At 33.1% G+C, this 16,567-nt stretch overlaps 1 protein-coding gene across 8 annotated transcripts in view; it reads right to left on the bottom strand.

Annotated features, from left to right (window-relative positions):
• Positions 1-5,742: 5,742 nt before the first annotated feature.
• Positions 5,743-16,567, bottom strand: part of LOC107568143 (cadherin-18-like) — a 187,003-nt gene continuing 176,178 nt past the window's right edge. For all 8 annotated transcript variants that reach the window (XM_016253996.1, XM_016254001.1, XM_016253999.1 and 5 more), the window contains exons 11-12: positions 12,333-12,584; positions 5,743-6,621 (exon numbers count right to left, since the gene is read on the bottom strand). In XM_016253996.1, coding sequence (XP_016109482.1) covers positions 6,068-6,621; positions 12,333-12,584 — 806 coding nt within the window. In that variant the 3' untranslated portion in view covers positions 5,743-6,067. The remainder of the gene's footprint in view (positions 6,622-12,332; positions 12,585-16,567) is intronic.

Genomic DNA, 16,567 nt, shown 5'->3' with positions numbered 1-16,567 from the left:
GCTCATTAGTGGAGCCTTCTAAAGCAAACGTCACTATTATTATTGCCCATACTTGGAAACCTAGAAATAACCTTAAATATTAAACCTTTATAATTAACTTCCCAAACTGCTTGTGCTATTAACACAATTGCTAGAAATCATGCAGCATATGGAAGAGAGGTGTGTGCTAGTACTTCCTAAGTAATCGAATATGATTTATTAGTTGGTGGAAGGAAAACATGTGACCCTGGACCACAAAACAGTCATAAGGGTCATTTTTTTAAAATTGAGATTTATACATCACATGAAAGCTGAATGAATGAGCTTTCCATTGATGTATGGTTTGTTAGGATAGGACAATATTCGGTCGAGATACAACTATTTGAAAATCTGGAATCTGAGGGTGCAAAAAAAGTGAAAAAAAAAATTATGATTTTAGCAATGCATAAAATTAAGTTTTGATATATTTAGATTGGGAAATTTACTAAATATCTTCATGGAACATGATCTTTACTTAATATCCTAATGATTTTTTGCATAAAAGAAAAATCGATAATTTTGACCCATACAATGTTTTTTTTTGGCTAATGCTAAAAATATACCCAAGCAACTTAAAACTGCTTTTGTGGTCCAGGGTCACATGAGACTCAAGAGTGGGCTCTTTTTACTTGGGCCAATAACCACCTACTATGCCCTAGCAAGCATGCAGAACAATGTAGCATCATGCTAGCTAGTTTTAAATGGCAAGCACTGCCACACACACACACACACACACACACACTAACTGTTCAAAAGTTTGAGGTCAGCAAGAATCTTCTTTTTTAAATTAATACTTTTATTCAGCAAGGATGCATTAAATTGGTCAAAAGCGAATGCATAAGATTTTTATTTAAAATAAATGTTGTTCTTTTACCTGTGGATCTAAAGTTCACCAAAAAAAATGAAATGAAATAAATAAATAGATAATCGCATTCCCACAAAAATATTGAGCAACACAATTGTTTTCTATAAAAGCTTGTTTCTGCACACAGGATAAAGAAATAAATATGTAATTTTGACTTTTTGTCTCACAATTCAGACTTTTCTTCCCAGAACTTTAAGTTTATATCTCGCAACTCTGCATTGCTATCCTGAGAAAATGTCAGAATTGTGAGACGTAAACGCAGAATTGCAAGATTTAAACTTAGAACTCGCAATTCTCAGAAGAAAAGTCCGAAGTGTGAGATAAAATGTCACAATTTCCTTTTTTTATTCCACAGTGGAAGAAAAGAAAAACCCAAAATGTAGACTCAGAATTTTGAAAAGAAACTAAGAATTGTGAGATAAAAATGTATCAGTCGAATGATTTCTGAAGGATCATGTGACACTGGAGACTGGAGTAATCATAGTGAATATTTACTGTATTTTGGATACACAGTCTGATGTAATTAGGGCAATTTACACTCTTTATGAATCTGCTAAACACTACTAATTTTATGATATCTGATGTGCTTTATATACTCAGCTATTAATGGCTCCTGGTGAATTAAGTTATATAAAAATGCCACAGCATCCTTTTTACCATGTTTAGTCGTGTAGTACTCATGTGGTGTAGGCTACAGTGACTTGTGGGTAAACATCCCTATCCAATTCCCATGAAGGGAAATTTCGATTGACATCCTCCCTATGCTGGCAACAGTGCCCTTTGGACTGAGTAGATGAGATGCCCCCGATGATTTGATATCTCACTTACTATGGCCAACACGTAACATCCCCAATCTCTGACCTTTTCTCCCAGTGTACTTATTTTATGTTTATGTGTGAGTGTTTGTGTGTGAGTTCCTACAAAAAAAACGACTTTAATAACTTCCTCTCTTTCCCAGTTTGAAACAGAAATAAAACTTAAAAGGTAACATTTCTGTTGAAAGGTACCTGCAATGTGCTTCAAAAAGCTCGCCCTTTTAAGGCCAACAGATCTAATCCCAATTTTCATGCCTGCACAGCATGACTCCCGATGTCTTGAATGCGGTGCTGAGGGCAGAGCGCATGCCTCCAGAATACCAAATGCACAAACATCATCTTTCGTGACATTCAATAGAATGCTGAAAGAAAGAAAATACGGTTAGAAAGTGCTATTTTTAATACAATCATTGCATAAAGGAACAGTTCACCCAAAATATTTTTTTTTTGCCATTGTTTTTTTTGAAGAATCTTCATGCAGTAACTTTTTTTTACAAAGCTGTTAAAAAGCCACTCAAAAAAAAAAAAAAACTAAACTGACATAAAAATACCATAAAATAACCCTTTTTAAAGGTGTGTATTTTTTTTTTATTGTACTAAAGCATAAAAATACCATATATATTAGGACACAATCTAAGATTACATATTTGTTTCTCTGAAAAACAGCATTACAGCCAGTTATTGTACTTTGAAATGTGTGTTCTGTGCCGTAAGCAACAGCTTTCTGCTTTCTCTGTAGAAAAAAAATGCCATAACGTCATGACACTTTTTTTAGTTTGCATTGAAATGCACCCGTGAAAAAATTGGCACATTGAAAAGTAATCACAGAACACCAACATCGACTGTAAGTAAAACTGCTTGTTGGAGGTTATGCAACAGAATAATATCAGCGTTTGGATAAAATGGATGAAACATTTACAGTGTAGACTTTAGACTATAGCAGTGTTTGAAACACACACACACACACACACACACACACACACACAGCCAAGCATACGGCCAGTGGAACAGTCATTAGCTCGGCTCCAAAAATAAGCGAGCTGCCTACAAGAGCAGCATTTTAACACACCATGGACACAATCCTGACACGAAACAATCTTAATTATGCTGCCCCCTACCATACCTCATTTTGGACAGATTGCAAGGTGTTACGTGTCCCTCCTGGTGAATGCAATCCCAGAATGCACTGCAATGAGTAAGTACAAGATGGTGGAAAAAGAGATATTCATTTGATTATAAATAAACTTACATTTAATTCCATAAAGTATTAATATGTGTAAGTATTTTACCTACAATTTGAGGGTGCTATATATTTACACAGCAGTTCATAACACTGTTTACTGTAATATTGTGAACCTCTTCTATGTTAATATATTTTAAAATGTAATTTATTCCTGTGATGGCAAAGCTGAAATATGAATAGAACGTTTAAAAGAAAAGCAGTTATTTGAATGCTTTTGTAACATTTTAAATCTCTTTTGATCATTCTAATGCATCCTTGCTGAAAAAAGTGATCAGTCCTATACTTTAACTTAGCAGCATGCTAACTTGCAATTAATAGAAAGCCAAGTATCTTGCGGAGCTACTGTCTATGTAAAACATTCCAAATCAGTCACTTAATGTTAAATCTCTGTTAGCATGCTGTCCTAAAAGGCAAATCTGCATTAGATTCTGGAATTGATCTGTTGCTTAGTTTTCCAGCAAATTCAAGTATCAGTTCAAGGTTCTCTCTCTGATTCAGGGTCATACATGAATATTTTCTCATATAAACACTTTAGCTCCACTCTGTAAACTTCCTCAATGCAGCAAAAAATACAGTGGGCTTATGGTCTTTGATGTTTTTCCACCTTCATTTCAGCTTTGAAGACAAAATTCAGAATATGCAAAAATGGCTCCATCCTCAATTCAGATTTTTGCTTTATCTGCAGAGTTTCTGCTTTAAATCGCTTAATAGAGCTTACTAAGACAAATATCACGATTTCTCATAGCCACAGGCATATGAACAAACTCTGAAACCCCAAGTATCACATATAGTGCTACGGACATAACACAAATAAAACCACAATATATACATTATATATATACTGTATATAATTCCTACATATAATATATATATAATGTTTAAATGTCCAAAAATGCTGTCTAGGTAGGCAGTTCACTAGCTTTTGAACCCCAGCCACTGTCTAAGACAAAATACCTTGTTTTCTTGAAAAATAAAGTGATTGATTTCAGGCTTGCTGGCTCAAGCAGGGCCTCATTTATTTTTTTTAAATTACCATTTTGCTGACTGCAGAAGTTCCTGCTGTTGAGCGGCTTGAATTGAGTTCTGGCACCCATTGTACAGTAATAACAGCTGTTGAAGTTAAACCCAAATTCAGCTATACAAACTTTCATTCGGTCGTGTTAACAATAAATCTTGTTAACACGACCAGAGATCAGAGGTGATTACCAAAAAAAATATGTCTAGGTTTCTTACCGGAAAATGATAAAGAGAACAAACCAAGGTACTGAAAGTGGAAAGCATAACACTCAGCAGATTTACTCAAGCAGAACATACAGCCTGTCGGGATTACTGCACAGAAACAAACATACTTTACACACATTTGTTTCCTTTTCGCTCACACAATCCCCCATGTAAAGATAAACAGCACTGCTTTATACACTTCACTGCCAAAATGTTGTGCAGCAACTATAACACTTGTATTTTAAGACAAGTTGTGCATACTTTTATTTGTATTTACTGTGACTTAACAGTACATTATCAGTCAAAAACTTGGACTGAAATAGTTTTCATTCTTTCAATCTAAAGGTTCATGCTTAAATGCTTACAGTGCTCAAACTTTTGACTAGTAGTGTGCACTACCGTTCAAACGTTTGGGGTCAGTAGGATTTATTTATTTATTATAAGAAATTAATACTTATATTCGGCAAGCATACATTAAATTTGTTACAAGTGACATCAAAGTCATTTATAATGTTATAAAATATTTCAATTTCAAATAATTAAAAAAATAACTTTCTATCCATTAAAGAATTATGAAAAAATTATATTTTCAAAACTGATAATAATAATAAGAAATGTTTCCTGAGGAAATCAGCATATTAGAATGATTTCTGAATGATCATGTGACACTAAAGTAATGATGAATGACTGGGATAACAACACAGGAATAAAATACATTTAAAAAAATATATTCAAACAGAAAACAATTATTTTAAATTGTACTACTATTTCACAATATTCACTGTATTTTTGATCAAACTATTAAATTAACATTATATACTGTGTATATATATATATATACAGTGGGTACGGAAAGTATTCAGACCCCCTTAAATTTTTCACTCTTTGTTATATTGCAGCCATTTGCTAAAATCATTTAAGTAAATTTTTTTTTCCTCATTAATGTACACACAGCACCCCATATTGACAGAAAAACACAGAATTGTTGACATTTTTGCAGATTTATTAAAAAAGAAAAACTGAAATATCACATGGTCCTAAGTATTCAGACCCTTTGCTCAGTATTTAGTAGAAGCACCCTTTTGATCGAATACAGCCATGAGTCTTTTTGGGAAAGACCCAACAAGTCATGCACACACACACACACACACACACACACACACACACACATGCAAGGAACATGAACAATTCTACAATTATATAAAAGCACAATTGATTAATAATTATGTATTATATAATATGTATTTATATAATAATTTTTTAATCATTTCAATTTTTTTTTCAAAACAAATGATTAAATATTCTGCATTCTTTGTTTTCGTTACTTCAAACTGAAGCAGCGAGTTGATTTGATGAGAAATTGTCACAATTAGTGCTTTATCTCTAAACGTTTTGTTTGAATTTTCTAAAAGCATCAAACAAGAATTAACAGTTTTTTTGACCAGCTTGAAAATGCTACCAACAAACAAACAAACAAACAAACAAAACACAAACTATTAATTACTTAACTAAATAACTAACTAAACAAATTAATTAAAACAACAACAACAACAAAGGATAAGTTCACATGTATTCATGTGTCAGGAATTCAGGGCTTTATTGAGCAATAAAAAATATACACCAGTTAAAATAGCTTCCTTATTTTCATTAGTTTTTTTATTCTTTTTTTTATTAGATTTTCTTTTCAAAATCATTCTTGTCTTGTTGGGATTCAGAGCTCCGAACATTCAAGAGAAAAGAGAGAAATAAGGTAGTCAGTCTGACTTTACAGATGTAGAGATACGGCAGCGCAGCAGTCCGAGAGCGTCTCATTGTACTGATGAAACCATGAAGGCGGATGTCGAAAAAAAGCAGGTTTTTTTTTTTGTTTTTTTGTTCACAGTTTCCTCTGACATTGACAAATACTTATGTCTGCTTCTCCGACTCTGCCTTTTCAGTGGATTCAGACGCCGTTTCAACTTCCTCTCCGTAAAGTTCTGCTATTTTCTCAAATTTCGGACCCCAGTCATCCAGGGAGTTGTAGTCCACTTCGGAATGTGCTCCAGCCGACCCGAGTGAGCTGATGGAGCCTGCTGGTGAACCTTGACCCTCGTAGGCATAGGTCTGTAAAGAATCGTAGGGCGGTACGCTAGTATCCTGATCCGCCTCGGTTACCCTCTGTTTGATAAACTCCCCGATGTCCATTTCCTCATCTATGTCCAGGGACGAGGGGCTGTGACGACCACGGGCCGGTCTCCTTGACGACCACGGTCGGATGCACTCGGGCCGGACGTCCCGACGGAACTTGAGTTCCTCGGCGGCGGCTGGGTTCCGGAGGGCGATGATGTCAAAGGCCTCGGTGTCCTCCTCTCCGCCTCCTTCGTCGTCGTACGTCACCACGTTCTCACGAATGTCCTCCTCCGAGATGATCAATGGCTCCTTTTTGCTTCGTCGCAACGTAATGAAGAGAATCACGATGGCTGCAAGGAACAAGGAAAATGCTGCTGATTATATAAAATAAAACAGCACAATTGATTAATATTCATAAACATGATGCTTCTCATTATATTAACATACACAGTTGAAAAAACGAAGAGTGAAAGAGTTAACCCTCTGGTGCTGTTTGGTCATTTTTGACAAATTTTTTTTATGTCATTGGAATGGTATGAAGCTTGGTAAAGGTATTTGGGCACTAGCTATGTGAGACAACACACACACACACACACACACACACAGACACAGACACAGAACTCTCACACACACACACACACACACACTCACACACACACACACACACACAAACACAAACACAAACACATAAAATCATGGACATGATTAGAAGAGGTTAAATGATACTAAAAATATAGTCACACTTGTACTGTTTGTGGTCAAAAATGACAGCATTGGAAATAAATGGGAAGCAAATTTCCTCCAGTGGAAACGTTTGGCTTTTTTTTTTTGTGATATCAACCTCAAATTCGGAACACTTCTTTCTTTTTAGATTTATAGCTTTGATTTTCACATAGATTTAGAGTAAAACATGTTTTGGGAAATATGTATTTCACACAAAATTTAAAAATAGTATTTTTGTGCACTTTTTAAAAATAAACTAAAACCTTTTTAACTTTTTATTTTTATTGTATTATTTTTACTTTCTTTTTTTCACCAATAATGGTGACATTTTGATCAACAATTTCATCAATAATCTCCCAAGTGTCATTAAAAAGAAACTGAACTTATGTATGTGATCCAAAGCATTCAAGATTTTAAATTTTCTATGATCAAAAAGGGGTTAAGACTTAATAAATAGATCATAACTACTCCATAAATTAAAATTTATTGGTAACACTTTACAATAAGGTTCCATTAGTTAATGTTAGTGAATGTATTAACTAAAATGAACAACTAATGAAAAATTCATTTATTACAGTATTTATTTATCTGTGTTAATGTTAGGTAATGAAAATAAAGTTGTTCATTGTTAGTTCATGTTAATTTACAGCACATTAACTAATGTTAACAAGCATAACTTTTGATTTTAATGAGGCATTAGTAAATGTTGAAATTAACATTAGCTAAGATTAATATATGCTGCAGAAGTATTGTTCATGCTTAGTTCATGTTAACTAATGTTAACTAATGGAACCTTATTGTAAAGTGTTACAACTTTATTATTATAAAACCCCCTAAAAATCCAAAATATTAAATAAATATTAAATAATACAAAATTTTGACCGCCACGTGAGAAGCACTAGAGGGTTAAATTAAATTAATTGCAATCTAAAAAGATGAGAAATGGGGCCTGATATTGTAAAAATCATCAGGAATGTTAAATAATTGCACTGTTTAAATATCATTGAGAGCTGTGAGAAATTGAAGATACATAACATATTCTTGTCAAGTACTGGAAAACTGAAATAATAAATAGCTAAAAATAACACTGAATAATTTCTCCAGGGAATGTTATGGCACTATGGTAAATGTGTCACGCAGTAGGAGACGTGGGGAACATTATCCGGATGCGGGAAAAGCAGGTGTGCAGCATCGTGAATGCATGAACAAGCAAACACATCAGGGGCCAGAGATCAGTGCGAATGAATGATGATTCTTTCATATCCCATTAAATGGAAAGAGCCATGATAAACGAACAGCAAGTCAATATCGCACATTAGTCTAGATGAGCTTTCACTTCACTGATACACTATTAGCTGACACGACTAAAGCTTTATGAAAGCACTTTTTCCATGATCCCACTTCTAAAGCAGTGCACACGTGACATATATATGAATAACATTTCGCACAAGTTATATACTTTTTCAATGTATTTAAAGTCTCTACATAAGAACTATTTGATTTGTAGGTAAAATCCATATGGGGAAAAAAGTTAAGAAAAGGTCTTGGACATTTCCTTAAAAATAAAAAAAATGTGCATTTACATTATATTTTATATCAGGAATTGTGTGTGTGTGTGTGTGTGCATGTTTATGTGGTTTATGAGGACACAAATTTGTATAATAACTTGGGTATGACATAGGTATTACAACGAGAAGGTGATTTATGAGGACATTTTCAGTGTCCCCGTAATTCAAAAGGCTTATAAATAATTCAGAATGAGTTTTTTTGAAAATCTAAAAATGCAGAAAGTTTCCTGTGAGGGGTAGGTTTAGGGGTAGGGTTGGTGTAGGGCAATAGCAAATACGGTTTGTACAGTATAAAAACCATTACGCCTATGGAGAGTCCCCATAAACCATAAAAACAAGCCTGTGTGTGTGTGTGTGTGTGTGTGTGTGTGTATAGACTGTCATGTGAAAGAGCAAAAATAATCAGCCTTTGAAACTGAGAGAGTGATATATATATATAATTCAAATAAATTCTCATGTGCTCTCATATACTGTGTGTGTGTTGCAATGATATATTATTTTTAAAATATATAATGTAATGTGAAAGTGCAAAAAAATTATATTATATAATATTATATTTATATAATTATATTACATATTATATTATATGATCTATAATATTTATTACAATATATAATATCATGAGTGAAGAAATTATATACAGACACACTAAATAAAATAAATTATAAAAAAAAAAAATATTATAAATATTATTACTTATAAATGAATACTTTTCAAATAAATTATTTTTATTATATATGGTGTGAGGATTGTTCCAACTAGCGAAACTGCTCGGGTCTTGTAATATCTGGTCTTGATTACAGCTGGTAGACAGAAATACAATGAAACATATTACAATCTGTTGTAAGAATATTGCACAGCAACCACACCATTGTGCTGTTACACAAAACGCTAAAAAGTGACACAGTCTGTTCAATGTTTGCTAACAAACAAGTATCTTGTAATGTAATCGGCTCTGCTAAAGCAAGCAAATCTACAAAGCAGATCAACAAGTAGATTTTAGCAGGAGCAAACAGAGCCGTGTTTGAGCCGGGATGTGCCGAACGGAGCGGGAGAATCAGGACTATATTTAGCCCCGGCATCTGCTAGGGTGAGTGCTGAAAATCTCTCTCGCTTTTGAACAGGAGAGAGCATCACAGCCGCGAGGTGAGACCTAACCCATCCATCCAGGGCCGGAGAGAGGGAGGAAAGGGATGAGAGCACACAATGAGAGGAGGAAAGGTGGTAATGTCTGCATGAGAGAGGACTATTACATATGCTGCTCACTTTCTTCAACTCGCACATTTAATACAAAACTGTCAGCGGCTCACTCTCTGTCTCTCACTCCTTTCTGTTCGCAGATTTCCTCGCTATTTCCCGACATCTGTTGTTCCGCTGTTTCACGCTCCATTCGACATTTACCGTGGCACTTTCTGTAAAATATACTTTACTTTTGTAACCTTCCTCAATTCTTCTTCCGTTTCTTTAGTCTCTCTATCTACATTATATTATATTATAAAACATTATTTACTACCACCTTATTATTAAAACTAGTCAACAGTATTATTGCTTACATATTTTTCTTTTATTAAATAGGTACATATTAAGATGAGTAAATAATGTCAATACAAATAATGTAATATAATATAATATTAAATAAAAAAATAAACATTAAACACACACCTTATATTTAAACGTTTATCTACCATGTTTATTATATACTATATTATGCATTTTTTAATTATTTACTAATTTATTTTATTTCAATATTGTTCATCATATTGCATTTAATAGAACTGAATATTATAAAATAATGTTTAAATATAAATAAGTAAAAAAAAAATACACAATGTTTACTAAAATATATTATATCATATTTTTTATGCAATATAATTGAATAATAAAGAGTAAAACACATTTAAGCATTTTTAATAAATGTGTATATGTGCAACAATAGAAATGTGTGACTGGTAGAGATTCTATTGTAGATTGTAGTACGACACTTTAATTCGTTGGATTATAACTGTATTGTCATACTGTCATCATGACGTTCATTTATTAATGCTGTCATGAGAGTTCATCTCTATCTGCTCTGCTGTGAATACTAAAGCATTCTTCAGTGTTCTGTTCATGACGTTTTGATGCGGTCACGACCCTTCACCTGCTGTTGAGAGACCCATGAAATCCTTTAAGTACGCTCCTTACTTTTGATCCACAGGTTTACAAGGTGAAAGATGAAAAGTCAAGAGTTAAACAGGGATGGATCAACTGGAATTATGACAAATGAATGCCAGAATCCTGCTGTGAATAAGAAAACTGGAAAGGTGATAAACGGGCAACAGTTCAAGAAGAAAACCCATCAGATTTACATGAATACGTATTTGAGAAAAAAGTCTCATTTTCTTTATTATTCGATTCTATTACATAAAAAATATATTAGTACATTATATATTTTATTAAACGTTATTTACTATACTATTACTATTATTTATTCATTTATAAATAAATCTTTTTTTACGTGATTCAATTCTACTAAATGTAAACATTATAAATACACTAAATAAACATATTATATAAAATTAAATAAAAAGAGTAAATAATGAAATTATAAATTGTACATAACTTGTACATATGTAAGAATTTTTTTTTTATTTAATTTAATTGATTTTATTTAATATTTTATTTTAATTAAACTTTTTAAATGATTCACTTTTACTAAACTAAAATTGACTAAAATGTTTATTAATTTACTATTTTGATGTACTTTATATAACATGTAATTATTTACAAGTGTACAATTATCCGCCAGTCATTGAATTAAATAAGCAATAATATTATTAAATGCAAAAACGATAAATATGTTAAATAAGTCATTTTTAAATAACATTTTAAAGTAAATTCAATGTAATGTAAAATGGAAATAATGAAAACACATAATACAATAACATAATTTAAAGATGTTAGACAAATAGTCTCTCTCTCTCTCTCTCTCTCTCTCTCTCTCTCTCTCTCTATATATATATATATCTAGTCTTATAATACTTCTACCACTAACAATAATAAATATTATTTTGTAATTACTTGAATTGTATTATTATAATATTATTTTATTAAACATTATTTGCTATTTTTAATATGTGCCTACAGTATTTAAATTTTTTACATTTATCAGTCATTCATTTAAATTAAGCTATAATATTATCACCTAAAATCCATAATCCTACAAAACCCTGCATTAGATTATTTATTCTTAATATGCATGTTAAATAAATTAAAAGCTTTACAAATGCCAACACTTATATGTTTCTTTTGGCCCTGTTCATATGTTTTAAATTATGTTGCTCAATCTGAAGGATCATGTGTTTGAGTGTTGAACTCACCCAGTAAAATCAGCACACAGAGCAGTATGGCTATGAGAGCGCCTGTGCTGAGCCCTGCGGAGGAGAGGAACGCTTCACCCTGGCAGATCTTCAGTCTGGTGCCTCTCTGGCAGGAACACACCCTGAGCATGAGGGTACTGGTGCTGCTCAGGACGGGTTCCCCGTCACCAACAGTATTTAAATTTTTATCATTTATCAGTCATTCATTTAAATTAAGCTATAATATTATCACCTAACATCCATAATCCTACAAAACCCTGCATTAGATTATTTATTCTTAATATGCATGTTAAATAAGTTAAAAGCTTTACAAATGCCAACACTTATATGTTTCTTTTGGCCCTGTTCATATGTTTTAAATTATGTTGCTCTCACAATCTGAAGGATCATGTGTTTGAGTGTTGAACTCACCCAGTAAAATCAGCACACAGAGCAGTATGGCTATGAGAGCGCCTGTGCTGAGCCCTGCGGAGGAGAGGAACGCTTCACCCTGGCAGATCTTCAGTCTGGTGCCTCTCTGGCAGGAACACACCCTGAGCATGAGGGTACTGGTGCTGCTCAGGACGGGTTCCCCGTCATCCCAAACCACCACCGGGAGCTCGTATAGTTCCTGGGTCAGTCTGTGGAATCGCCGCCGTCTGGCGATGATGCTGGCAGTGCTGTCTGCAGACAGACACACAGATAAGGTCACCATTACTTAGAAAGCACTCACACAGCTATCAAATGGCTTCAGATGACATTTCTGGCTTTAAATTGCTTTTTGAAACTTGACATCTGTAGCTGTTTGAAAAAGAAAATCCACATGATTTTTAAATGTGGAACAGGAAGGGGAGTGAATAGTGACAGATTTCAACTTGTTTTCTTTGCTATATGACTGTCACATTAAAAAAAGAGTCTAAAAAACAGGCCCCTGTCATTTATTTTAGCCTAATTCAATGGGAAAATTTACCTATTTTACACATGAATTCATATGAAAACGTAAGATTTTAAGATAAACACATAAGATATACAATCATCAGTGGGGCGTAAGCACTTATCTTATGCAGATCATTTGAAAAAGTATGAATGAGATTGTAGAAATCCATATGAATAAGCCACCAATTTGCCAAAATGTAAAATAGTTATACATTGGCAATAGATTGTGTTGTTTATTTTTGGATCATGAAATATGAAACCCAATCATACAACAACAATAATAACAACAGTGATCACTTATATTAATAATAATAATTTTTAGAACATAATAAAAAAAAATTATAATCTGGCTACAGAGTGGAATAATCTACTTCCACACACACACACACACACACACACACACACACACACACAGTATATATATATATATATTTTTTTTTTTCAATTATTTAAAATTTTATACAAATTATGACTCTCAGTTTTCTGTAATTACCACCAAAAGCAAAACAATTGACCAAAAAATAAAAATAAAAATCGAAAATTAATGTACTCGGCTGACAAGGAGACAATAGTATCAAAAAAATCAATTAAAAAAAAAAAATGCTATTTCTATCACTATCACTGACTACTTAATGACATTTGTTGTTTAAGAAAAATAATGGTTATGGCAAAATGCATGTACAATCTCTGTTGGACATTGTTATTTGACAAATAAAAAAAAAAGATGAAAAGTGTTTCAAAAGAGCTTGATTTCTAGAAGTCCACAGGGCTAAAAGTGCCCACAGTCAAATAAATACAAAAGGCAAATAAATGGTAACAGAACAATGAGCAATTCAATTGAAATAAAGAACTGAAAATGAATGAAAAGAAGAAAATGAGGAAAATTCGAAGGTGAAAAGCAGAAGTAATGAGAGCAATAACACAAAGATAAATACAGAGACTAAGAGAGAACAAGAGGAAAAACAGAGAGCGGGAAAGAGTGCAGATAAAAGATCATTGTATTAAATTAGCCTGGTTTGAGCACAGGCCACTCTCGCTGAGGCTCTCTGCCCGAGTGTGCCGGTTCAGAGCATTTAGGAGCCCCATTCCCACAGATGGGCTTTTAATGGGAGAACTCACATTCTCTGAGCCCTGAACACACGAGCTCTGTCTAATACTGGCTGCTTACAGCACAGCGAGCAAAGCTCTTAACCCGAGAATCAACCTAATGAGCCTTCATCTCGCTCTTTCTGAACTTCATCATGTCCTCCAGCAATCCCTACGTTTCTAAGCATTCTGAGAAAAGGATGCTATCCGGACAAGGATACAGTGGAATCAAATGAAATTGAGCAGCAAATGAGTCAAATAGCAAGAGAGAGGGGTATGGGAGATCTGATCTGAGCAACATTCGAATTCAAGTCCATTAGAGGACTATATGGCATATTACAGACTCCTGATAAACAGCTGCTTTGTATAAAGTGACTTTATATCAAACTTAAATCGCTCTTAATGAACATTTGGGTAAGAAACTTCTAATAAATAAAACCCAGAATAATTCTGAACATTTTACCTGTAAAATGAAATGCAACAATTATGCAACACGTAAATGAAAAAAAAGAAAAAAAGAATATTACCAACACTGATTAGGTTGACACACAGGTAGGTGGCGATAAGTGGCTTGAGTGAGTCGCTGAATCATTAAATCATTCAACCAATTAATTTAAATACACATTCATTTAGGAATCAAACTTTGACGTCTTTATGAGTGACTTAATTAAACACGTGTCCGTGGTTGTGTGAAATCACTGAATCATTCACTCAACCAATTTGTCCAAATACACAGATTAATTCAGGAATTAAAAAAGTACCGCCTTTGTGAGTGACTCATTGAATCATTCACTCAAACAATTCTTTCAAAAACACGCATTCATTCTGGAATGAAACAGTGACAGTCTTTATGAATGAGTCATTGAATCATTCATCCAACCAATTTGTTCAAAACAACTGATTCATTCAGGAATGAAACAAGTGATCATCTTTGAGTGAGTCATTGAATCATTCATTCAAACAATTTGTTCAAAAACAGATGAATTCAAGAACGAAACAATTTACTGTCCACATAAATTGAGCTACAGTGTGTCTAAAAAGCAAGTTGCTAAATATCATTTTTGTCTTAGTTGAACTGTTGTGTAAAAGAAATATATTCACGCTATTGATCCTAATATCTGCTCTTGAGATGATGATGTATGATATTGCTTATATACAGTACATGTGTAAACGTTAACAATAAACTATTATACAGTGTTATTGTATTTATTTTTCCCTCTCAAAAACATTCTTCTGCACATACTTGATTACAAATGGTCCATATTACTTGACAGATACTTCAATTGCATTACATGTCATGTGGATGAGCGCATGCATATGGATTTTAACATGAATAATGCACACATGTGTGTACGTCGGAAGCTGCTGTGTGTCTTGCTGCAACGAAAAACATTTCCTGCCAGCAGCATTAAACACCTGCACAGACACAGAAAGCTCTCACTCCTGGCACCCAACTGTGTCCCATAAATAATCACAGAGAGACACTACAGAGAACACGCATTTCTAAACAATGTACTGTAATGCGTGATCAAAAAAGAGAGCCAGATAGAACAAGAGAGATGCAAAGTCTGAAATTTACTCCTTTATGAATCTGACGTCCACACCTTGTTCACTGCAGACGTTACATGATACAAGAAATCTTGCTTGCAGGGTCAGAAATGTACGAAAGCCAAAGAGGCTATGCATTATTTATTTTTGTCAGTCTTCACAACTTAACTTTCTTGACTTAAAAGTTGTTCTCGCTTGGTCTGGAGGAATAATATAATATAATATAATATAATATAATATAATATAATATAATATAATATAATATAATATAATATAATATAATATAATATAATATAATATAATATAATATAATATAATATAATATAATATAATATAATATAATATAATATAATATAATATAATATAATATAATATAAATAATACTTTAATCCAATTATTAATATATAATATAAATAATTTATTATTATTTTTATTATTATTGTTGTTGTTATTGTTATTGTTAAATTATTATTATTAAAATTATTAAAATATAAAAAATATTAATTAAATTAATATGTGCCCCGTTCCTCTGATCTGAACATCTGATAGAGTTCTTAGAGTTACACACACAGTATTATTTCATTTAATATGTGTTGAATTTAAAAGGTGATGATGTATCTATTTATTCCAATTTTATTTTAATGATTTCATTCAAATGAAGTATTCAACCCAAAGGTTGATTCCAAGTGGTCTTATATACACCTTCGTAAAGAGAAAACAAACGCAGAAAATCTAATGCAGACTGTGAACATCGGCTCTTAATGGAAAAGTTTATTTCATGCACCTTGATGAATTTCCAAAACAAAAAATACTCTTCTAACTCTAAAGTCTTACAAGCAATAAACTGTTCCCCAGATGTTACTTAAAACAAATAAACGGAAAAAGGTTCAAGCTTTGCAGACAGGGAAGCATGTTGACGTTTCGTCCTCACCTGCTGGTGGCTGACAGCACGCTGTCTCTAATTGCACTGCAACACTGCTCAAACTGACATGTGAGAAAATAAGCTGTATGTTCAGGACTGAAACCATCACCTTCACATCTGCCAACATTTCAGCTATCTACAACCGATATGGGGGGGGGGGGGGGGGGGGGCGGGC

Source organism: Sinocyclocheilus grahami, unplaced genomic scaffold, assembly GCF_001515645.1.
Source record: "Sinocyclocheilus grahami isolate Dianchi unplaced genomic scaffold, SAMN03320097.WGS_v1.1 scaffold1220.1, whole genome shotgun sequence".
NCBI classification, from domain to species: domain Eukaryota; kingdom Metazoa; phylum Chordata; class Actinopteri; order Cypriniformes; family Cyprinidae; genus Sinocyclocheilus; species Sinocyclocheilus grahami.
The sequence above is the reverse complement of the archived record's forward strand: the minus strand, read 5'-3'. Positions and strand labels throughout refer to the sequence as shown.